The sequence below is a fragment of the Dermacentor albipictus genome, chromosome 5 (assembly GCF_038994185.2).
Source record: "Dermacentor albipictus isolate Rhodes 1998 colony chromosome 5, USDA_Dalb.pri_finalv2, whole genome shotgun sequence".
Lineage (NCBI taxonomy): Eukaryota > Metazoa > Arthropoda > Arachnida > Ixodida > Ixodidae > Dermacentor > Dermacentor albipictus.
Genome location: NC_091825.1, coordinates 50,603,706 through 50,627,357, shown reverse-complemented (window position 1 = coordinate 50,627,357; position 23,652 = coordinate 50,603,706). Strand labels below are relative to the sequence as shown.

At 45.3% G+C, this 23,652-nt stretch overlaps 1 protein-coding gene across 2 annotated transcripts in view; it reads right to left on the bottom strand.

The window, feature by feature from the left end:
• LOC135899166 (hepatocyte growth factor receptor-like) overlaps nucleotides 1-23,652 on the bottom strand; it is a 128,712-nt gene that overhangs the window by 26,647 nt on the left and 78,413 nt on the right. For both annotated transcript variants that reach the window (XM_065428433.1, XM_065428434.1), the window contains exons 7-11: nucleotides 12,840-12,988; nucleotides 10,141-10,279; nucleotides 8,311-8,447; nucleotides 874-1,065; nucleotides 172-286 (exon numbers count right to left, since the gene is read on the bottom strand). In XM_065428433.1, the coding sequence (XP_065284505.1) occupies nucleotides 172-286; nucleotides 874-1,065; nucleotides 8,311-8,447; nucleotides 10,141-10,279; nucleotides 12,840-12,988 (732 nt within the window). The remainder of the gene's footprint in view (nucleotides 1-171; nucleotides 287-873; nucleotides 1,066-8,310; nucleotides 8,448-10,140; nucleotides 10,280-12,839; nucleotides 12,989-23,652) is intronic.

Sequence of the window (23,652 nt, the reverse complement as noted above, 5' to 3'; positions counted from 1 at the left end):
CTGCTGGGGTTTCAATGCTTTCCGAGAGTAATGTCTGCTTCGAATACAGTGAAATTTTATTCCATATCAAGACGAGAAGTGCGCATATAATGAATGGGCAGATACAAGACTGAATGGTAGCTACTGTAGCTTCTCTCATACACAGCGCTTACTGCCACGATAATTTCTTACCTTTTCTATCTCTTGGTGTATGTAGGAATTTCTCGCAGATGACACCTGAGTGACCATCATGGGTGCAACGACGCTGTCCAAGTTGGCGCCCGTCACATTAATTCTTGGGACTTCGCTGAAAGTATTTAGAATATTAACCAATAGAAAACTGCATAAAATACTTGCAGCGAAACTCCGATTTCAAATCCGACAACATTATTGCTTCGTTTGCTGAAAACCTTTTTGAAAGCATTTGTACTTACGAAAGCATGCTTAATATCCGGAGCATCATTAGAGAATTTTGGCAATATTTTCATCGTTCAATCAAGTTTGCAATAATTTAGCCTTCCGTGAGTTTATTGCCAATTTTGCTACCCTGTACTAAGTAAAATGCACGTTCTGTCCTGATTCTCGTTATAATCATGGTAAAAACGACCATGTATATAGGCGTAGCAAAGTGCTAAAAACACCAAAGAAACAAAGAGCTCCGACTGATAAAAATTTACAGACAGGTCGAGTAAATGGGGAAGTTTCCTCTCTTGAAACCCCCTGCGGATTACATAATAAATTACAATTTTCATATGTGATGTGCTATATGTCACCAAAATGAATTTCTTCCAGTGTCCAGCTTTGGCTTCCAACGTTTGTCACCTTCTTCGCACTGAAGCTGTAGATGCGCACGCTCAGCTATTGAGCGTTTGCCCCTGCCAAGGATCGGCCTACCTGACAGACGCTTCGACTGGTACGATGCTGTCGATCGCCGGGTTCGGCTTGTAGGTGAATGTGGAGGTCATATTGTTTCTCGAGGCAAAAAGCACTTCGGCATTATCTGTGGTGACTTTGACTTGCAGACTCTGGCCCACAAAGCTGCTATCCACAGGACTTGAAAGGCACTCCAGCACCGTCTCATTGAACCTGGAAAACCCCGGCGCAAGTACTATACGTTTCACAGAGCAAGTAAAAAACAGTCAACAGGATCGTTTACACGGAGAGGTATCGCCGGCGAAAATTTTTTGTGAGCAGGTCCACAGCGACAATTTTGACTGATCTACAGATCTCCGTCTCAAGGAAGGGTTATACCTAGAAGGCAAACTGTTTGAACCGCTTGCTACATAGCATGTGTTGAAAAAAAAACAACGACGGCCGCGTCCCGCGCAATGATATCATCGTCAATAAGAATTAAGTGGCAATAAAGGAGGAATATCCGGACAGACGTGCTTATGCACGTTGGGCGACTGCCAACTGCTTCGGCTCCAGGCGCAGATGGTATAAAAACCAGCATGTTAAAAAACATCGCTTAACCTATCTCCACAGGACCTCCTTAGTATTGTGACACGCTGACGAAGAGGATGTTTTAAGCTTGGTCGGAAGAAGATGATGGTCTGGTCCTCGAGCGCTGTCTACCACCTTGTCAGCTGCTATAATTATTGTAAATATCCTGTAAATATACGTCTGGCTGTTTTTAACCCCGTAACATTTTTGGTGGAGGTGTGGATAATTATCAAGACGGATGTACGCAGCGGGCACTCCTTGGTTGCGTCTACAATGCCAGCTTAAGGCGAGGATGCTTCGGGCCCGTCGGTACCGACGCCCACCATCATTCTAGCAAAACCCCGCGACCCACAACCCCGTGACCCAGGAAGCTTCTCTGGTACCGAAGACACTGATGTTGAAGACTGGCTTCAACTATATGAGCCGGTGAGTGCCAGCAACCATTGGCACCATACCATCATGCTCGCTAATTTGATATTTTACCTCACGGGCACGGCACGCGTCTGGTTTCAGACACAAGAGGGGGAACTTACCAGCTGAGACATTTGTAAACAGAAGCTCAAGGATTTGTTTGGCAAGTCTGTTGGACGTCAGCGCGCCGCCCAAAAAGACCTCGCTTCGCGTGTCCAGACGTGCACTAAATCCTACCTTACGTACACCCAGGACGTGCTCGCTTTGTGCCGCAAAGTGGATCCGAAGATGTCCGAACCTGATAAAGTCGCACATGTGATTAAGGGCATAGCATATGATGCCTTCCACCTCCTTGTGTTCAAAAATTCTTCCACTGTGCAAGCCATTATTACTGAATGCCGGCGGTTTGAAGAAATCAAGAGTCGCCGCATTGCCCAGCCATTTCCCCGCTTTCCCAACACGGCTGCTACGTCCTCCTGCGAGGACCAGAGCATCGTGTTCTTCCGACCAAGCTGAAAATATCTTCGTCAGCGTGTCACTGGCCGCGTGTCTCACCTGCGGCCAATTGTTTTTCATCTACCTGCATTTTCATTCATTCATCATTTCTTTAGTTCAATTAATCAGTACACGCAATTTTCCCTATGCTGTTCTTGGTGTCTTCGTTTGTTGGCTTCTATTGATATAGCTAAGGCATACAACCGCGTAGAGCATCTCATTCTTTTGAATATACTAAAGAGCATGAATTTTCCTCCATAGATCGCAAATCGGAGTTACGAATTTCTGAGCGAGAGAAAATTCTATAGCTCCTATGTCGCGCGTTTAGACGTTAAATTATAATCAGTGCGGAGGAGTTCCACAGTGTTCAGTTTTTTTCTCCTATTTTGTTTAATATGTCAATGAGTTCAATTAAATTATGTGATAACGTACAAGTGTGTATTTGCGCAGGCGAAGTTGGATTATTTGCGTCAGCGAGTGCTATTACATCATTACATAGAAAGCTACAATCATATTTGTCAGTACCTAAACATTGGCTTGAGGATCTTCGTATGTTAGTAAATGTTAGAAAGAGTGCCTTCATTTCATTTCCTTTAAATATACATATTATTGTCTCTCTCCAAGGCATTATGCACGACTCAAACCTTATCTGGCGCAACCACATCGAACATGCTACGTATAAGGCGGCGGGCGCTGTCGAAAGAAGCATATACAACGCTAAAAAGCGGGCACGTCCTGTGCTACCGGGGCTTAGCGGAGAGACGAGAACTAGGAGTAGGATTCCTGATTAATAAGGATATGGCTGGTAACCTACACGAATTCTACAGCATAAACGAGAGGGTGGCAGGTCTGGTTGTGAAACTTAATAACAGATATAAATTGAAGGTCGTACAGGTCTACGCCCCTACATCCAGTCATGATGACCAGGAAGTCGAAGGCTCCCATGAAGACGTAAAATCGGCGATGGGTAAAGTCAAAACAAAATACACTATACTGATGGGCGACTTCAATGCCAAGGTAGGCAAGAAGCAAGCTGGAGACAAGTCATTGGAGGAATATGGCATAGGCTCTAAGAATAGCAGGGGAGAGTTATTAGTGGAGTTCGCAGAACAGAATAATATGCGGATAATGAATACCTTCTTCCGCAAGCGGGACAGCCGAAAGTGGAAGTGGAGGAGCCCGAATGGCAAGACTAGAATTGAGATAGGCTTTATACTCTGCGCTGACCCTGGCATCATACAAGATGTGGATGTGCTCGGCAAGGTGCGCTGCAGTGACCATAGGATGGCAAGAACTCGAATTAGCCTACACTTGAGGAGGGAACAGAAGAAACTGGTACATAAGAAGCCGATCAATGAGTTAGCCGTAAGAGGAAAAATCGAGGAATTCCTGATCAAGCTACAGGCCAGGTATACGGCCTTAATTCAGGCAGAGGACCTTAGTGTTGAAGATATCATCGACAGTCTTATGGGCATCTTTAAGGAGTGTGTAATAGAATTCGATGGTAACTCCGTTAGACAGGATGCCAGTAAGCTATCGCAGGAGACGAAAGATCTGATCAAAAAACTCCAATGTATGAAACCCTCTAACCCTACAGCTAGAATAGCACTGGCAGTACTTTCTAAGTTAATCAACAAGTGTAAGACAGCTGACATAAGGAAGTATAATATGGATAGAATTGAACATCCTCTCAGGAACGGAGGAAGCCTAAAAGCAGTGAAGAAGAAACTAGGAATAGGCAAGAACCAAATGTATGCGTTAAGAGACAAAGGCGGCAATATCACTACTAATATGGATGAGATAACGCAAGTGGCTGAGTTCTATAGAGATTTATACAGTACCAGTAGCACCCACGACGATAATGTGAATGAGAATAGTCTAGAGGAATTTGAAATCTCACAAGTAACGCCGGAAGAAGTAAAGAAACCTTAGGAGCTATGCAAAGGGGGAAGGCATCTAGGGAGGATCAGGTAACAGCAGATTTGTTGATGGTGGACAGATTGTTCTAGAAAAACTGGCCACCCTGTATACGCAATGCCTCATGACTTCGAGCGTATCGGAATCTTGGAAGAACGATTACAAAGACGGCGCCGAATAAAACAACACACGAAGAAGGGGGACACGAGACAGCACGTAGGCGCACTAACAACTGAGTGTTTTATTTCTTGACATAGTAATATAGAGCTGCTGTCAAGGATCAAACAATAAGAATAAACAGGACAGTCATCTGCATCGCTCACGGAAGCCAAGATACAGAATAACTTTTAAGTGTCGCTCTCAAGATACACCAGTTCCTTTGTCGAAAGAGAAACTGAGGCTTCACTGATACAATCAACACCACGCTTTTTGATCTCAAGCGCTTCCGATATCTCCCTTTTCAGTTGATGATCAGCTTTGTACAGAACGCTGGTTCTATCAAAATCTTGGATGCGCTTGTGAGCCTTACAATGCGCACTTATATGACCGGAGAGCTGGTTTTCCATCTTATATCTATGCTCATGTAACCTGTCATTCAGACATCTGCCCGTTTGGCCTACATATGATGAACCGCACGACAAGGGAACCGAATAAACTACTTTCTGTACGCATCCGACATGTTTCTGCCCATGTTTTTTTGCGCACACCTGTTTGTTTTCCCGATTTCATTCGTTCACTTTGGCACACATCACACCAAGACGTTTCGGAGCGGAAAATATAACACGAACACCAGCTCGTTTACCTACTTTTTTGAGATTGTGAGATATGCCGTGAACATATGGAATAATGGCAGACCTGGTTTCAGAAGGGCCTGCTCGACCCTGGTTTACAGCGCTAGGTTGCTTGAGCTGTTTGAGCATTTTTTCCGCAATAGACACGATCACATGGTGAGGATAACTTGCCCCATTGAGGCGGCTGACCTGACAATGAAAACTGCTTTGCAGCTGGTGCACGCATGACTTGTTAAGTGCGTTGGTTAATCATGATTGAATGATCCCTCGTTTTATTACTTTTGAATGAGCTGAATGGTAGGAGAGGATAGGTTTGCTAGCCCTTGGCTTGAACTGCCAGCACACATGACATGATGAAAAAGTGAACTCTAAATCTAAAAATCTTAAACAGTTATCAGCCGGAAGCTCATGGGTCAGGGTTAGAGGATGCAAGGCTGTTTTAAAGTCTGTCAATACTAATGATGACTGGGTCTCCAATTCTGGACTGTCATATTCTAAGAACACTAAAAAATCATCGACAAATCTAAAGATCTGCATAACATTTCTCCCCGATATGCACTGCTTTAGGAGGTTGTCTTTTGAAGCCGAAAAGATGTCGCTTAAAACAGGGGCTATACACGAACCTATACAGACAACCACTTTCTGTAGAAAGGCGTCGTCGTTCCATTTTATGTGCGTGGACTTCAGGTAAACGGACAGCAGTTTCAAAAAGGAACGTACTGCTATGCCAGAGGCATTCTGGAAAGCAATTGCTCCAAATTTATCGATGCAGTCATTGACGCTTTCCATCAAATCATTTTGTGGTATCGAGTAATACAGGTCCTTTATGTCAACAGAGAAGGCGGATAGCATTTTGTTCTCATTCTGTGCAATGTATTTTACGACGCTTTCCGAATTCATCACGCGGCATCGTTCAATCATGTTTAACCAACGCACTTAACTAGTCATGCGTGCACCAGCTGCAAAGCAGTTTTCATTGTCAGGTCAGCCGCCTCAATGGGGCAAGTTATCCTCACCATGTGATCGTATCTGTTGCGGAAAAAAATGCTCAAACAGCTCAAGCAACCTGGCGCTGTAAACCAGGGTCGAGCAGGCGCTTCTGAAACCCGGTGTGTCGTTATTCCATATGTTCACGGCATATCTCACAATGTAAAAAAGGTAGGTAAACGAGCTGGTGTTCGTGTTGCATTTTTCGCTCCGAAACGTCTTGGTGTGACGTGTGTCAAAGTGTACGAAGAAAATCGGGAAAACAAACAGGTGTGCGCAAAAAAACATGGGCAGAAACATGTCCGATGTGTACAGAAAGTAGTTTACTCGGTTCCCTTGTCGTGCGGTTCATCATATGTAGGCCGAACGGGCAGATGCCTGAATGACAGATTACATGAGCATAGATATAAGACGGAAAAGTAGCTGTCCGGTCATATAAGTGCGCATTGTAAGGCTCACAAGTGCCTCCCAGATTTTGATAGAACCAGTGTTCTGTACAAAGCTGATCCTCAACTGACAAGGGAGATTTTGGAAGCGCTTGAGATCAAAAAGCGTGGTGTTGATTGTATCAGTGAAGCCTCAGTTTCTTTTACGACAAAGGAACTGGCGTTTCTTGAGAGCGACACTTAAAAGTTATTCTGTATCTTGGCTTCCTTGTGCGATGCAGATGACTTCCCTGTTTATTCTTGTTGTTTTGATCCTTGACAGCAGCTCTATATTACTGTGTCAAGAAATAAAACACTCAGTTGTTAGTGCGCCCACGTGCTGTCTCGTGTCCTCCTTCTTCGTGCGTGGTTTTATGCGGCGCCGTCTTGTAATCATGCTTAACCAACTAGCCCACCAACACATGCTCAGTTACTTGGAAGAACGCTAACATAATTCTAATCCATAAGAAAGGGGACGCCAAAGACTTGAAAAATTATAGACCGAACAGCTTACTGTTCGTTACCTACAAAGTATTTACTAAGGTAATCGCAAATAGCGTCAGGAACACCTTAGACTTCTGTCAACCAAAGGACCACGCAGGATTCTGTAAAGGCTACTCAACAATAGACCATATTCACACTATCAATCAGGTGATAGAGAGATGTGCGGAATATAACCAACCCTTATATAGCTTTCACTGATTACAAGAAAGTGCTTGATTTAGTCGAAACTTCAGCAGTCATGGAGGCATTACAGAATCAGGCTGTAGACGAGCCGTATGTAAAAATACTGAAAGATATCTATAGCGGCTTCACAGCCACCGTAGTCCTCCATAAAGAAAGCAACAAAATCCCAATAAAGAAAGGCGTCAGGCAGGGAGATACGATCTCTCCAATGCTAGTCACAGCGTGTTTACAGGAGGCATTCGGAGACCTGAATTGGGAAAAATTGGGGATAAGAGTTAATGGAGAATACCTTAGTAACTTGCGATTCGCTGATGATATTGCCTTGCTTAGTAACTCAGGGGACCAAATACAATGCATGCTCACTATCCTGGAGAGGCAAAGCAGAAGGGTGGGTCTAAAAATTAATCTGCAGAAAACTAAAGTAATGTTTAAGTCTCGGAAGAGAACAGCAGTTTACGATAGGTAGCGAGGCACTGGAAGTAGTAAGGGAATACATCTACCTAGAACAGGTAGTGGCCGTGGATCCTGATCATGAGACTGAAATAATCAGAAGAATAAGAATGGGCTGGGGTGCGTTTTGCAGGCATTCTCAGATCATGAACAGCAGGTTGCCATTATCCCTCGATAGAAACGTGTATAATAGATGTGTCTTATCAGTACTCACGTATGCGGCAGAAACCTGGAGGCTTACGAAAAGGGTTCTACTAAATTTGAGGACGACGCAATCTGCTATGGAAAGAAGAATGACAGGTGTAACCTAAGGGATAAGAAAAGAGCAGATTGGGTGAGGGAACAACGAGTTAATGACATCTTAGTTGAAATCAAGAAAAAGAAATGTGCATGGGCAGGACATGTAATGAGGAGGGAAGATAACCGATGGTCGTTAAGGGTTACGGACTGGATTACAAGGGAAGGGAAGCGTAGCAGAGGGCGGCAGAAAGTTAGGTGGGCGGATGAGATGAAGAAGTTTGGAGGGACAACACAGCCACAATTACTACACGACCGGCGTAGTTGGTGAAGTATGGGAGAGGCCTTAGAACGATATTCGATTCGCTATTCAAGAGTTCCTAATATTCGCACATTCATACATTAGTTAGAGAACAGTAATATTTTGTTGCATCATTACTGCATTAAACTTTGTACGAAAAAAAACGACTGTTGTAATTTCAGCTCACCATTTTACTTTGCATTCTTTCGTACCGATTGTCACCTTTCTTTCGGACCCAGAGTCGAGGTGCGTGCCGCGAAGGATGACAGACGTTCCACCGGCCAACGGCCCGTGATTCGGAAATATGCCTGTTAATCTTGAGTCCTAGCAAGAACAGCAACAAAATCATAGTATTAGTTCCTTTACAAAAAAATATATTTTTACTCACTATGGGAGCCAAATAGTGTTTTACGTCACAACCTCTCGTGGCTCTGCACTTTCATAAGTACGGCTCTAACTTTTCTAAGTTTAATTTTGAGTAGAACCCGGTAAAATCCGGTAGAACCAAGTAAATTGAGTAAAATATGCACTTATTCACTTTTGGAAAAAATTATGCCACTCAAGTTTAGTACAGATATGGTGTGTAATCGATCATTCTTGGTTGATAATTTCAAAGCTCGCTGCACTCTACAGAATATAAATTATCATAAGATAGTGCCCGAAGGTACATGTTATTTCTCAAATATATTATCTATTTGGGACAAGGAAATGGAAAATGCGACATGCCCGACACTACAGCAGCTACGTATACAAACGTACACACAATTATTCACCAGGTAAGGTTGGTCAAGAATAGTATCAGGCTTTTTTTTTTCAGATGGCATAATTTGCACCGTAAACAGAAAACGAATTTGTAATCTGCTGAGTTTCTGACAGCCTGAATAGTCATCAGCAGCGAGCAGTAAGGCTACCATATGTTGGCCCGGAGATAATATCTACGACTCTGTAACGCACACAACAATAGTTTTAAATTTTCTCTTTTTCTTTCTTTTGAATTTCTTTTGTTTTCAGCAAATGTGTTCATAGGACACAATAGGCAAGGGGTAGTTGAAGACTTCAGGTAAAATGCTACCTATGAGCTTTATCCTGTCCCTGCGCTCCATATCATTAGCAACACGGCTGCGAGCGTATTGCAGACTGCAATGTAAATTAAAATTTGTTACTCGACGCATAAGGGTGTCTGCCTTCATGCAAAAGTGTAACAGAGCCCTTTCGGATAACCTTTTGGATAATTTGATTACGAGTGATAATTAAAGAGTGCCTGTAATTCAGCATTTTTCGTCAAGAAAACATTGGTAAGCGAATATGGCGAATTGTTGATTCAATGCTTCAAAAACACTCCAAGCACTCTAGTGAAAATATTCTGAATTGTATAGCAGTGCAGGCTGAATGTAAAACTGACGAAATGAAGCGTGCCGATGCGTTTGAACACAGTGAGTAAAGAGCAGGGTCGACTCTTTTCGAGTTATTGTTATTTCACTGGCAATGGTTCTTCATAAAACATGCGCTGGTGGCTTAATTACCTTGAATTAGTGGCCCCTTCGTAGAGGACCAGATGTTCTTGTTTTTCGTTTAAGCCAGGCAGTGCGAACAAGCGGGCATGCGATTGATCCATCGTGACTTTGTGACAAACAGAAGCCACCAAACAGTGCATTTGTGAAAAAAAAAAGTTTACGTGGCCTCTCCGAGGAACATGTTTCAGAGTTCCTTCTTCCGTCAAGCCGGTGACGAGCTGAATAATGTGCCCCACCTTGCCTTAATCAGCTATATGCTAATGTCTCGCACTACATTTCAAAGTTTTGTCCGTCACCACTGCCCATCGAACCCTCTCCCACAAATGATTCTCCTCTACTTTGTAACGAATGTATTTAATTTACGCTACAGTGCACTTGCTTAATTTCATAACAAATGTGTTGTTTCTTCTTGTGTAAACCCAAGAAACAGTAATACATACGAGCGCCGCAGGCAAGATATGCATATGCATACATGTATATGTGTAACGGAAACTATCACGTACCTTATATTCGAAGCCGGAAGCAATGACATGACGATCCAAGATATCGTATTTCCTCAGCTCACTGTTGGCCACGTCATTTACGTGTATAATAATGTCTACTAATGAGTCATTGCGTGCAGGTGGTGTTTTGCATTGGATACTGCGAGAAATGGAATATTTGTAAACGTTTGTGGTAATGAAAAGATGCAAGACTATACTAACAGCGGCGCCAACATTGTCATCAGATTCAGTCTAGCTTGCGTACACTGGTATATGCCCACCTACTTGTCGAGTATAAAACGCTTAGCAATTCCATCAGATATGAAGGAGCCTGCTTACTGCATAAGATGTGTAAAGGAAAATTCACACTCCGTGTAATGCCGTGAATGCGGCTGGTGTGCCCTATTCCGCACCCCCCTCCTAGTCCAGTGACTGCTATGGAAATTGTATTGTTACCACATAAGTCTGGCATGGCATCACCTGCACCACACGCTTGAGATCCAGTGGTGGATAATTTTTCGTCAAGAAGAATTGAGGGAACTGGGACTGAACTTTTATTAGTAACAACTATACGAAGCCAACAAACAAAGAGGAAAAGTTATTCACTGGTTCTCATTTAAAGTATAAATGTAGAAATATTAAGGACACGTAGAAATAATAAGTAATTGTAGAAACACTAAAGAAAAGAGTGAAGAAAACATCAACGATGCTTATCAATGAAAGCTAACAGAACGAACGAACGAACGAACGAACGAACGAACGAACGAACGAACGAACGAACGAACGAGCGAGGCAGCGAGCGAACGAACGAACGAACGATCGAGCGAGCGAACGAGCGAACGAACGAACGAACGAACGAACGAACGAACGAACGAACGAACGAACGAACGAACGAACGAACGAACGAACGAACGAACGAACGAACGAACGAACGAACGAACGAACGAACAAACGAACGAACGAACGAACGAACGCACGAACGAACGAACGAACGAACGAACGAACGAACGAACGAACGAACGAACGAACGAACGAACGAACGAACGAACGAACGAACGAACGAACGAACGAACGAACGAACGATCGAATGAACCTTTCCCTGAGTTCGACCACCGACCAGACCATAAACGGGTGAGTGCAAAAGAAAGCTACTCAGTTTAAAAGTGAAAGTGGAATAAACAAGAAAAAAAAAACCTGCAGATCCCACGCCCTGTGGGAATCGATGTTATGCGAAGCAGTGTGCGCGGAGCCTACCAAGTTCACGAAACGACCATGAAAGCACCAAGACGTAGGTGGCTGTTTCATGACTGACATGACACGCATCTCATAAGATTCATGTCATCACCTATAGTTTATGTTTGTCATACACAATTGTCATCCTATGCCAATTTTTGTACATACCAAGTTGTACTTACCAAAGGACCACGAGAGCGTCAAGATGTCGGCGGCTAGATAGATACTGTCAAAGTGTCAAATGTTCGCTAAAAATGCTGCACATTTAATAAATGCAAGAAAGGACATGGCGATTAAGCGCTAATGGATAGATTTCTCTTCCTATTTAACTCTGTTGTTGTGTCTCTGCCGACGAAAGATAAAACAAAACTACAGAATAGCGCACTTTACGCTACGAGACCGACATCTTTAGGTGTTGAAGAACCTTGGCATGAATACTGCGATTTGCTCCGCTTGCGTGAATTTTTTCACTTCATGAAGCTTAGGGCCCAATATCTTCTGTGCGCTGACCTTGTCGGCCATAGAAGGAGAAAACGGGGCTTTTGACTCGGCTTTGGAGGCTTGGTTATTGAGACTAGCTATTACTAGGGCTTTCCTTATCAGTTTTCAACTATAGTTAAGAGGGTTACGTGCCCTGCGTAATTCGACGACATTTCTTTCTGACACAAATGCAATTTAAAGGGTACATTATGTAAAAATATATTAGCGACAAGATGAAATTATATTTTCCATGAATGTATCTACTGACAAAATTTATTCCTGCAAAGTAGTTCAGACAGTAAATTTTTTTCGTGCTCCTTATGATTGACGGACATATAAACCTAAATCGACAAGTATGCGACGTGATTTGAGAAAGTGAAAACGTATGCGGCATAAACAACTTTCGAGCGGATGAAGAAAACAAGAACGATTAGAGAATGTCGCAACTGTCAAGTAGTTAATATTGACATAGACTCATTAGAATGAAATGAAGAATACAGAAATAAATTCTGCGCTTATACTTGCCAAAACCACGATCTAATTATGAAGCACGTGGGATCTTTAGAGCACCTGACGTCGTTTAACCTGCACCAAGCGCACGGCCTTCTTGCATTTCGCTCCCATCGAAATGCGGTCTTCGCGGCCAGGATTCGATCCCGCGACTTCGTACTTAGCAGCACCCCGCCAAGGTCACTGAGCAACCACGACGGCTCACACAAGAGTGAAGAAACCCAGATACCCGCGTAGAAGCTCGAAGTAACCAGCCTGTTTCGCAGCCTCTCAGTTCTGCCTCAAAGAGTGGTCAGGTCAGAAAAAAATGTTCTAACTACGAAATGCATAACCACACAGCCCTTTGTTAGAGTTCCAGTAAGTGGCGATGCTTTCACTAATGGCAAAGCGGTTATCGAGCTACACGTACAGGCAAAAGCGCCCCCTTGAAAAAGTTACTCTGCTTTCATCAGATTGCGTAACTTAAATTTAAACACACGTCGATAGCGTATACTCACCGCCGCGTAGACCACGTGATGACTTCGCACAACTGACTACCAACGGTAACGTTGACGCTCTTCTCGGGGTTATAGATAACGGAAGCGAAATTGTCGCCTTCAATGTTGAGCAAGGTGCCTCCTGCAGTCGGACCTTTCTTCGGACGCACCTGCATTAGGAGAAAGGAGATCACGTGATAACACATTGTTCCTTGTGTGTTTTGTCTGGTTTCACGCTGTTTAAAAGGAAGATATTGACGTAGCCTATATCACGCAGCACGCTCACTGGTCACAGAAGAACAACACACACTCGCTTCGTCACGACTTGGCAAAACCTCCACCGTTGAATGATGATTGCTGCTGAGTCTAGTGTGGTGTCCAAGTACTGAACTCGAGTCCTGATCATTTCTTGAAAACGAGAAAGTTAAGGAGCCCGCAAGTTACTCTTTCTCTACCATTATGAACTTCTACCTTTCCATAGCTTCTTTGTAAGACAAAGAGCATGCGAGAATGAGGCGTACAACAGGAGAAAAAAGAATGCATGCTTTTTGATGTTGCATACTAGTGAGATGTGCCATGTGACCCATGGCACATTCTATAGCTTGCTCTATAGATATTCTTTAGCCCGCTCTATAGCTTCAAGGTAGGTCCTTGTGTGTTTCCTTTAGCGAAGTATCTAAAGCCACGTCGGATGTACGCACGAGCAGTGCTAGTTGTGGGCTTAAATCAGGAGAATTGATAAGGAGAACGCACTTTCGCAACCTCATTCCGCGAAGCTTCGCAATACCTTCGAAGTACAATGGTTAAATACGTACAACGCTGCTTAACATACGTGCACATGCACCTTCCCGTCACCAGGTGTGAGATTTAGGAACCTGCAGAAACAAAGGGGAGGAGTATGTGTCGTGACGCATTTCGGCAGCAATCAGTGCTAACGTGGCAGCGGGCTAGCTATAGTCTAACGAAAGACGCCCCCACCCGCCGTGATTGCTCCGCCGTGGGCTGCAGAGCACGAGGTCTCGGGATCAAATCCCGGCCACGGCGGCCGCATTTCGATGGCGGTGAAATGCGAAAACCCCCGTGTACTTAGATTTAGGTGCATGTTAAAGAAGCCCAGGTGGTCGAAATTTCCGGAGTGCTCCACTACGGCGTGCCTCATAATCAGAAAGTGGTTTTGGCACGTTAAACCCCGTAATTTAATTTAATTTAAGACGCCCCCAGAAGCGGCTGTAGGCGTTATACGCGCTATGGCATAAGAGGGTAGAACAAAAATGCACCTGAAGTGCACAACAATCGGCCTTCGAAACGCTGACATCAATAAAGATAATGCGGGAAAAGTCCTAACTGTTCTGAGGCAGTGGTTATTATAACCACTGAAAAAGCGAACTGGCAAGCTTCAGTGGTGGTGTTTAATATTCAGGGAACCAAACACATTCATTTCATAATAACACCCAAAATGGGGGCTGCTCTTGCATCATATACACGCTACTCACGCACACCCGTGAGCAAAAGTATAAGAGAAGTAGAAGTAAAAAGAAAATTTCTTCGTAATTAACAGGCATAAACGGAAACTGGCGAGTGCACTAGAAAACTCGCAACGTCAAGTTTGGATTGCAGTTTTTAATTTCAAGTTACGCTCACAGGCATAGGATAAAATCAGTTTTATCGCGCAATCCCTGGTCCGTATACTTCTGCTCACGGGTGTACGATGCAGTTTCGCGGAAAAAATTGACCTCCTAGACCTACGAATTTCGGCATGCCCGTTACACATCAAAACTGTGCTGAATACCATTTAGTCCCAACAGAATAAACATGCCATAAGGAGGGGCGTAAGGGAGGGTTTCTTGAATGGTTGGAAAGCTATCGAGTAGGATGTAATGTTTATGTTTTTTTTTTCAGTGTCCCTTGTAGCATGTATCAAAAGAACACCGCGTCTTTGCAATCTGCAAAAGAATGATCGATAGTTTCAGATTCAGGACGTACGCAACATGGCAACCATGGCATGGTGATGGTCACCATGGCAACAACATGGTGATCATGGCAACAACCCCTATCCCCCAAACATGCTTTAACATAAAGGGTTGCTAAATGCAATAAGCGCGAGTTTGCCCAGAGCTTTGCAGACCTTTGCAGAGCTTTGCAGAGCTTTTTTTATTCATTAAAAAAACTTCATTGTTGTAGATTGTGCTCTATCATTTATTCTATAACGTATTGAACACAAAGACAAGTCTGCCTACACGTCTGCCTGGAAAAGCGAGTCCTCAGCCGAGTATGCACTGATTCCCAGCGAGGTCAGCTACTGCACGTGTATGCTCGATCACGTTTTGCGCAGAATTCCACTTAATCAGCTTTCACTACTATACCTAGAGGAAGCAGTATAAATAAATTATGGGGTTTTACGTGCCAAAGCCACGATCTAATTATGAGGCATGCCATATTGGGAGACTCCGGAAATGTGGACCACATGGAGTTATTTAACGTTCACCAATATATGTAAGTACCACGGATGTTTTCGCATTTCTTCCCTATCGAAATGCGGCCTCTGGGGCCGGGATCCGATCCCGCGACTTCGTGCTTAGCGGCCACTGCGGCACAAGAGTACACGCTGTTTCATTTCTTATCATGTTATTCAGGTCACATCAAGCATTAGCTTGGGCACTAGGCATGTGCTCGTGACATGGATGGATGGATGGATGAAAAACTTTATTAGGGTCCTTTAGGGCGCGCCCTAGCGCGCAGCGGTCCGCTCCCACGTCGGGACAGAGAGGCCGAGCCTCTCCGCTGCGTCGCGGGCCCGTTGGACAGCCCATAACTGTTCTTCGAGGTTGGGGCTGTGTAGGACAGCATCCCAGCGTGAAGAAGTGTTACTTTCATCGCCGCGTAACGCGGGGCATCGCCAGAGCATGTGAGGTAAGTTCGCCAAGTCATTGCATAGTGCACATGCATTTGCCGTCTGAATTTCGGGGTACATCTTGTGAAGAAGTAGGGGGTTTGGGTATGCCCCCGTCTGTAGAAGCCTTAGTGTCAAAGCCTGAGGTCTATTGAGTTTGCAATGTGGGAGGGGGTAGATCCTCCGAGCCAAGTGAAAGTGCTTGGTAATTTCGATGTACGAGGAAGTGACATGTCATGAGAAATTATGTAAGGTACTTTATTTATGCAGGTTATCTATTGCATGTAATTTTTCATGACATTCCATGTCATTTATGTCAAGCATAGCGCATGTAACGCATGTCATCATGATATGGTGTCATGCGTGCCTGCCATTCTTGTCGTGTCATTCATGCCAGCATGAATGTCATGCTTGTCATGTGATGTATTGTCATGTCATGGCATTTCATGCAATTCTTTTCTTCACGTTTTTCGTGTCATGACATTCATGTCATGTCATTTATGTCACGTTATTCATGCTCATGACATGACGTCATTCGTGTAGTACATGCGTGTCATGTAATTTCAATACATGTCATATGATTCATGACATCATGTCATGCATGTCATGCCATTCATATATTGACTGTGATGACGTTCGTTCAATGCAATTATCTCTCCTGAAGCAAAACCTCAGCCCATTCAGTCACTGGAAGATCGCCGCGTCATTGCTCTTGTATATCTGTTCCAGAGGTACACCTATAGTAATAACTTTCATTGTTTGCCGCTTCATGCTCCTGTGCGCACACCTCGACGCATTCGCAACGCACTTAGTTTCATGCGCATTCATGGTCAAAAGCAGGTATTTAACTCATCACCACTACCTAGAGCTGTAACGCTCTAGAGCACATTAGAATGGTCACCCGGATCACATTGCATCCATCTCCAATCGTGAAACATACCGTGATAATCTGAATTCCTTTCGTGTTAATATTGTATAGCGATGTTGCACTTTCCTATTTTTCTGTCATCTAATTACTGTTGCATCCCTTACTCAATGTCCTTCAATGGGCCTGGAAGATATTGTAAATAATAAATAAATAAATAAATAAATAGACCAAGTCGTTTGTTGCGAAACTAAAGCATTCATTAACCAAGCCGAACAATGACACAAACCATACAAACACACACGGCTGGTGAAACACAAAAAGTAGAAGTCTAAAACGAAAGATCAAAGCCAAGATGGCCTACAGTTTGATGGCCTGCACTGTAAGCGAGACGGGCTGGACATAGGTGGCGATCGGTGAGGAGTAGCGGTGGCAAGGCTAGATACCATCAAACAGTCCTGTTCGCATCCAGGTCAACAACAGGAACCCAACGATGCAGGAGAAGGAATGATTACGACCTCGGGAACATGAGGGGTAGACTTGCCACGGTACGACACCTTGAAGCCGTGTGCGAAGCTCAGTGGCTTCCCCTCTGCTGCCGGTGCACGAGTTTCACTTTTCTGATGTGGTACAGTACCTCCCTTTCATGCAACCATAGAGAACGAAACGATCACGCCTCTGGAAGTTCGTCCTAGTCCAGCAGGGGGCACGAAGCATGGGTGTGACGCCCGACGGCTTCCTTCCTGCGCCCGGATCACTGGCGGAAACCTTCCTCCCCGCTGGCTTGCTCTTCTCTGTCTCCTTGCATTCCTTTTCTTATTATTTTCTCTTGCGGCACTGCCGTGTAGATCATTATTGACTGAGCGCTTCACGTTTTGGTTTCACGTCTCGTGCCACCACCGTTGTTGTCGTTTCGAAATATTTCTTCTATGCTTGCTTGCTTGCTTCCTACACCATGGCGCGTGCCCACTACGGAGAATTGACCAAGGAGCCAGCGGTCAAATAGAAAACGGTTACCGCAGGACCCCTGCAGCGTGTCGTCGTCGTCTTCGCAGGGCTGACCTATTCCGCTCACGGCATTGCCTCACTCGACACATCACAATGAACGGATTCATGTTATTTTATGCTTGTAATCACATGCAATTCATGTCATGCATGCATGCGTGTCATGTGATGCAATTACATTTTATTCGCGTCATGTCATACATGCTAGGGATGCGGCGGATTGCGATGTTGAGGGACCTGAAGGAAACAGAAAGGATGGAGTCGCTCTGGGAACTTAGTTTATCCACCGCGCGGGGATATATTTGACGTCATTTTAGACCACGTGATCGCGTTCTGGGAGTAGCGGCACGAGCGGCGAAGGTGAAAGGAATAAAAACAATCTATTCTGGCAAGTAGCGACACTTTCTTCCTCGCGCCAGCTTTCCTCCTCAATTCTCCTCACATTTCACTCTCTTACAGGCCGGCACATTGCGCACGCCACGCTTTTCGGGCCAGCAGCCACCAGGCGGCTGCGGAAGAATCAATGCGCACGCTGGTTGTTTCAATCGTTTAAGCAGTATTGTGGCATTCGTCCTCTAATGACACTGATACGAATATGGTAATATTCTGATCGGTCTTGCTGACAAATATTTGCGAAAATAGACTCGGAGATAAACTAGCGGAAGGGGTCTAGAAACGACTATCGTCCAGCGGGTCGCTATGCATGGCCGTGTCACTTTGACCATTCATGCAGCGAAGGATTACGGTATGTGCAAAATTTAAGCAGTGCAAGCAATTCATGCGTTCATTTTCATATGTCTGTCTTTTAAAAAATAGGCAAGAATACAGAGGATGGTCTTTTGCAGTAAGTTCGCCTTAACCGAGGGCACCGAAAGCACTTGAGCCAATGCCACTACGCGACACGCATTCTGGCCTTGCGTAAAGAGTCAAAAAATGATACAGGGCACACGCTTGAAGTTCGCTTAAGAATAAACCAACGGCATGCAACATCTATGCCAGAATTAAGGGAGGAAACGCAATGCGCGAAGCTCGTATTCTGTGACAAGCCGTGAATAAAGCCAGCCAGTTACGCCCATTTCTTTCGTGTTGCTGGCTGCTTAGTGCACAGTGGATGCTGGCATAACTTTTAGCAGCGGTTAAGTGATAATTTTTTTCACTCGGAACATAAACTGACGGGTGGCCGCTGTCAGCATGCGTTTGAGAAATTCGACTACATTCTACAATTCATACATAAGAATTTAACATCATTTGGTTCGACAGGAAACCATTCGCCACCGGTGTTGCAGAATTTCGGACACTTAACTCTTTGGAAGTGTTGAGCTTCTAGGGATGCGAGTGAATAAACGTTCGCAACTGGTAGGCGATGTCCAAAGGAAAAAATGTTCTCGGACATTAGCCTCAGAGCAGTTATTGGGACTTGAAAGTTTTTTTGTATTGATGTACATAATCCCATTAGATAAATGCAGCTCCCGAGGGCACACTAGTAAGATTGTAATGAACACGAAATTGAACTTGCACTAAATATGTACTGTGCCCGGTGAACTAACACCATGAATGAAAGCTCTGCGCCTGTAAACAAAGCCGGCCAACTCATTTGTGTGAATATCTCTATATGTTCTTTTTTCAAAAATTTAAGCAATTACTGAAAGTATTCGCTTGAAACATTTCTGGACACACACACTAAATATAGCTTTTATTTATAGCTTGCCAGCTCTAATATCCGCTGCACGAGACAACCAAACATGGTTTTCATACAGTAAACAGCACAGAACACGTATCGGTAATTGAAAGTACAAATATCACAAGTATCTTCATCGTCAAACCAAATACACAGTAACAAAATAAATATTGCCGCAGCACTGCGGGACTGAGGCAGAGAAAGAAGTAGAGTGTGCGCGCGTGATCTCGGCGTACTCTGCGCCGGCTGGGCCTGGCCTGTAGCTTCCATCTCGGACCTCGTTTCACCCTGTGAATGAACATCATTCGTAACATCTTTGGTGGACTTGCGGGGTAAATCTTGGACGATGCTGGACGACCCAGCTTTTCCAACTGTCCGACGGAGTAGACACTTGACCGGTTTACGACCACAAGCAGCGGACATGGCCGATTCCGGAGAAGGCAGTGACGACCCCACCTGCGGCGGACCAGACAGCAATCACGCAGGTCAGGCTGGCTACTGGGCACCGCTGCGAGAGCCACCAACCTTTTCGGGGAAGGCGATCGAAGACGTCGACGACTGGCTTAAACACTACAGCAGAGTGAGTCGCCACAACCACTGGAGCACTACGAAGCAGCTCGATAACGTGCTTTTTTTTTTCCTCGCTGGAACCGCGCTACTCTGGTTTGAAAACCACGAGAGCGTTCTGACAAGCTTGGATAATTTTGTAGAAGAATTCGCCAAGTCTTTCGGGGACCCGATCTCTAAGAAAAAGAAGCCTGAGCAGACGCTTTTCCGACGAGCTCAATTACCTGGCGAAACGTGTACAACGTACATAGTACAACGTACGGCGACGCGCGAACTTTAATGACTGATAGCACCAGTGATACCACCGACGTTCTCTCCGTGTCACAAGATGTCATGAACCAACCAGCCCAAATCATGAACCAACCAGCCCAAATGCGTACTCTTGTACAAGATGTGTGTTTGCCCCCTCAGACTGCAATGTTTGTACCTGTGAATACTTCTCGCCTTCGTACAGCTTCTTGGTGTGGTTTAGCCGAGCCCGATTATAACAATGCGCTCAAGAAAAATGCGATAGTCCCTCGCTCCCTCGTTGTCACCACTGAAGGTTGTACTCGTTTGTGGACAGTGAACGTTTCAACCCAATCCATAACATTGCCGCTAGGACTTAAACTGGAAAGTTTTGATGAATAAGCCATTATCAGCGTCGGAACGGTCGAAATGTCAACTGCCGAAAAAAAAATCCAACCCCGATTCCAACCATGATAATTCCGCTGACTTTAAGCGCATGATTAACAAGTCGCTGTCTTCTAGTGAGCAGTGTCTGCTGGAAGCTGTGCTCGCTCGCTACGCCACAGTGTTTGATTTTGCTCAAGGCCAACGAGCGTCCCATACACCATCGGCGTCTCGTATGCAACACCGCATCCATACAGGGCAAGCACCGCCAACTCGTCAGAAGCCCTACCGCGTTTCACCTTCAGAGAGAAAAGTCATCGCCGAGCAGGTTGAAGAAATGTTACAGAAAGGAGTGATCCAGGAATCATGTAGCCCTTGGGCTGCTCCTGTGATCCTAGTGAAGAAAAAAGACAACTCATGGACATTCTGTGTGGACTATCGCCGCCTAAACACTGTCACAAAGAAAGACGTGTACCCCCTACCACGAATAGATGACGCCGTCGACTGCCTCCACTACGCGTCGTGTTTCTCTTCTGTAGATTTACGGTCAGCATATTGGCAAATCTCCATGCACCCCTCAGACAAGGAGAAGGCAGCCTTCGTGACACCTGACAGTCTCTTTGAGTTCAACGTTATGCCCTTTGGCTTATGCAACGCTCCAGCAACATTCGAGCGATTTATGGATACCGTGCTCCGCGGACTCAGATGGGAAATTTGCATGTGCTATTTAGACGACGTCATTATCTACGGCCGGACATTTCACGAGCACAATCAGCGCCTGTCGATTGTTCTTGACTGTATCCAGCAAGCTGGTGTTATTTTAAACTCGAAGAAATGTCATTTCGGTGAGCGTCAAGCCTTCGTACTAGGCTTTCTGGTTGACGAAGACGGCATACGACCAGACCCTGAAAAGATAGCAGCGGTTCGCGATTTCCAACAGCCACAAACGGTGAAAGATCTGCGAAGCTTTTTGGGCCTTTGCTCATGTTTCCGGCGCTTTATCAAGAATTTCGCACAGCTTGCCTCTCCCCTCACGTCTCTCCTTCACAAAGACACCCCATACTTGCGGACTGTTGACTGCGAGTCGGCGTTTCAACAGCTGACATTTTTGTTGACTTCTGGACCGGTACTGCGGCATTTTGATCCGGAGGCGTCGTATGAGCTGCACACTGACGCCAGCAGTGCGGGTGTTGGCGCTGTGCTTGTTCAGCTCTGCGGTGGCCGTGAGCATGTCATTACCTTCGCTAGTCGGACACTTACAAAATCGGAGACAAACTACACCGTTACTGAACTCGAGTGCCTAGCAGTCGTATTCGCCATTCAGAAGTTGGGCCCTTATCTACATGGTCGCGCATTCACGACAGTCTCTGACCATCATTCACTCTGTTGGCTGGTTGGGCTGCGTGACCCGTCTGGTCGGTTGGCCCACTGGCCTTTGTGCCTTCAAGAGTACAGCTTTTCCGTTACCTACAAGAGCGGGCGCTGTCACACGGATGCTGATTGCCTATCCCGTCTCCCTTCGCCGCACACTAAAGCTGAGGATGATGACTTCGATGACTACCTAGTTTCCATCTCTTCCGCCTTTCCAGACCTGCGTACCTTCGAGAGCGAGCAACGTTGCGACCCTACCTTGAAATGCCTACGGGCAGCTGCACGTGAGCCAGCAGGAACAATACCGTTTACTTTTCGTAATGGTTTGCTGTACAAAAAAAATTTCTCGGCTGATGGTCCCGCATTGCTTCTAGTTGTGCCCGAAAACCTGCGCCCTGCTGTCCTTCATTCCATGCATAACGACATCACGTCCGGGCACCTTGGCTTTGCACGCACACTACACCGACTTAGACACAGATTTTTCTGGCCCAAGCTCTGGAAAGCAACGAAACAGTATGTCGCCAGCTGTACTGTTTGCCAGCGCCACAAGCAAACGACGACGGCCCCAGCAGGCTATTTACAACCAGTTAGGCCACCGACGTTACCCTTTGAAAAAGTCGGCATCGACTTGCTTGGCCGGCTCACAAAGACGTCAGCGGGCTACCGCTGGATTATAGGATGCGTAAATTATCTTTCTCACTACACGAAAAGGCGGCACTTCCATCCGCCACTGCAGCAGATGTCTCTTCATTTTTGTTGCATCACGTCATACTCCGTCACGGCGCTCCCCGGGTTCTCATCAGTGACCGTGGACGGCAATTCACCGCGACGTCGTTGAACTTTTACGGCTTTGTGGTTCTGCATATCGGCATTCCACTACTTACCACCCGCCAACCAATGGCCTCACGGAGCGGACGAATCGAACCCTTACCAACATGTTATCAATGTATGTCGCTGCTGACCACAGGAATTGGGACGCCGTCTTACCTTTTGTTACGTACGCGTACAATAGTGCCAAGCACGAAGTTACTGGATATGCGCCATTCTTTTTGCTGTACGCACGCACTCCGCAGAGCTTTCTGGACACTATTCTACCTTTATCGGGCCAAGAAGATCCTTCCATCGCCCAAACTCTGTGTCGTGCTGAGGAAGCACGTCGACTGGCGCATCTTAGGACGTTGTCCTCACAATTAAGGCAACAGCAAGATTCGCTATGATGCGTGGTATATCCCCGTCAGCTTTACTCGCGGTGATTATGTTTGGTTGTGGACACCTGTTCGCAAAAAGGGGTTGTACCACAAGTTTCTCGCCACTTACACCGGACCATTCGTTATACTCAGCCGCTTGAGTGATGTGAACTATGTCATCGCCAAAGTGACAGCAAATAATCGGCGTTCACGTGCGACGCAAGTTGTTGACGTGGCCAGACTCAAGCAGTACAATCACCGGCCCCTTTAACTCGCTCAGCGAGCTTCGTCTGCCCCCGGGGAAAATGTCGCAGCACTGCGCGACTGAGGCAGAGAAAGAAGTAGAGTGTGCGCGCGTGATTTCGGGGTGCTCTGTGCGCCTGCTGGGCCTAGCCTGTAGCTTCCATCTCGGACCTCGTTTCACCCTGTAAATAAACATCATTCGTAACAATATATTTGCATTAACATTCATTACTGCAAATATCTCAAATATTTACCGTATCTTTGCCACAACCGCGTGCATGACAATGCTCTTGCTATAATTATAAAATAACCGTCTTGCAACTTTACCTACATGTGTTAAGAGAAGTACAGTACTTGCCTCGTTGATAACGGCGTGTTTCGTAGGTGCGAAGTCTTTTCTTCCGACGTTGTGCAAT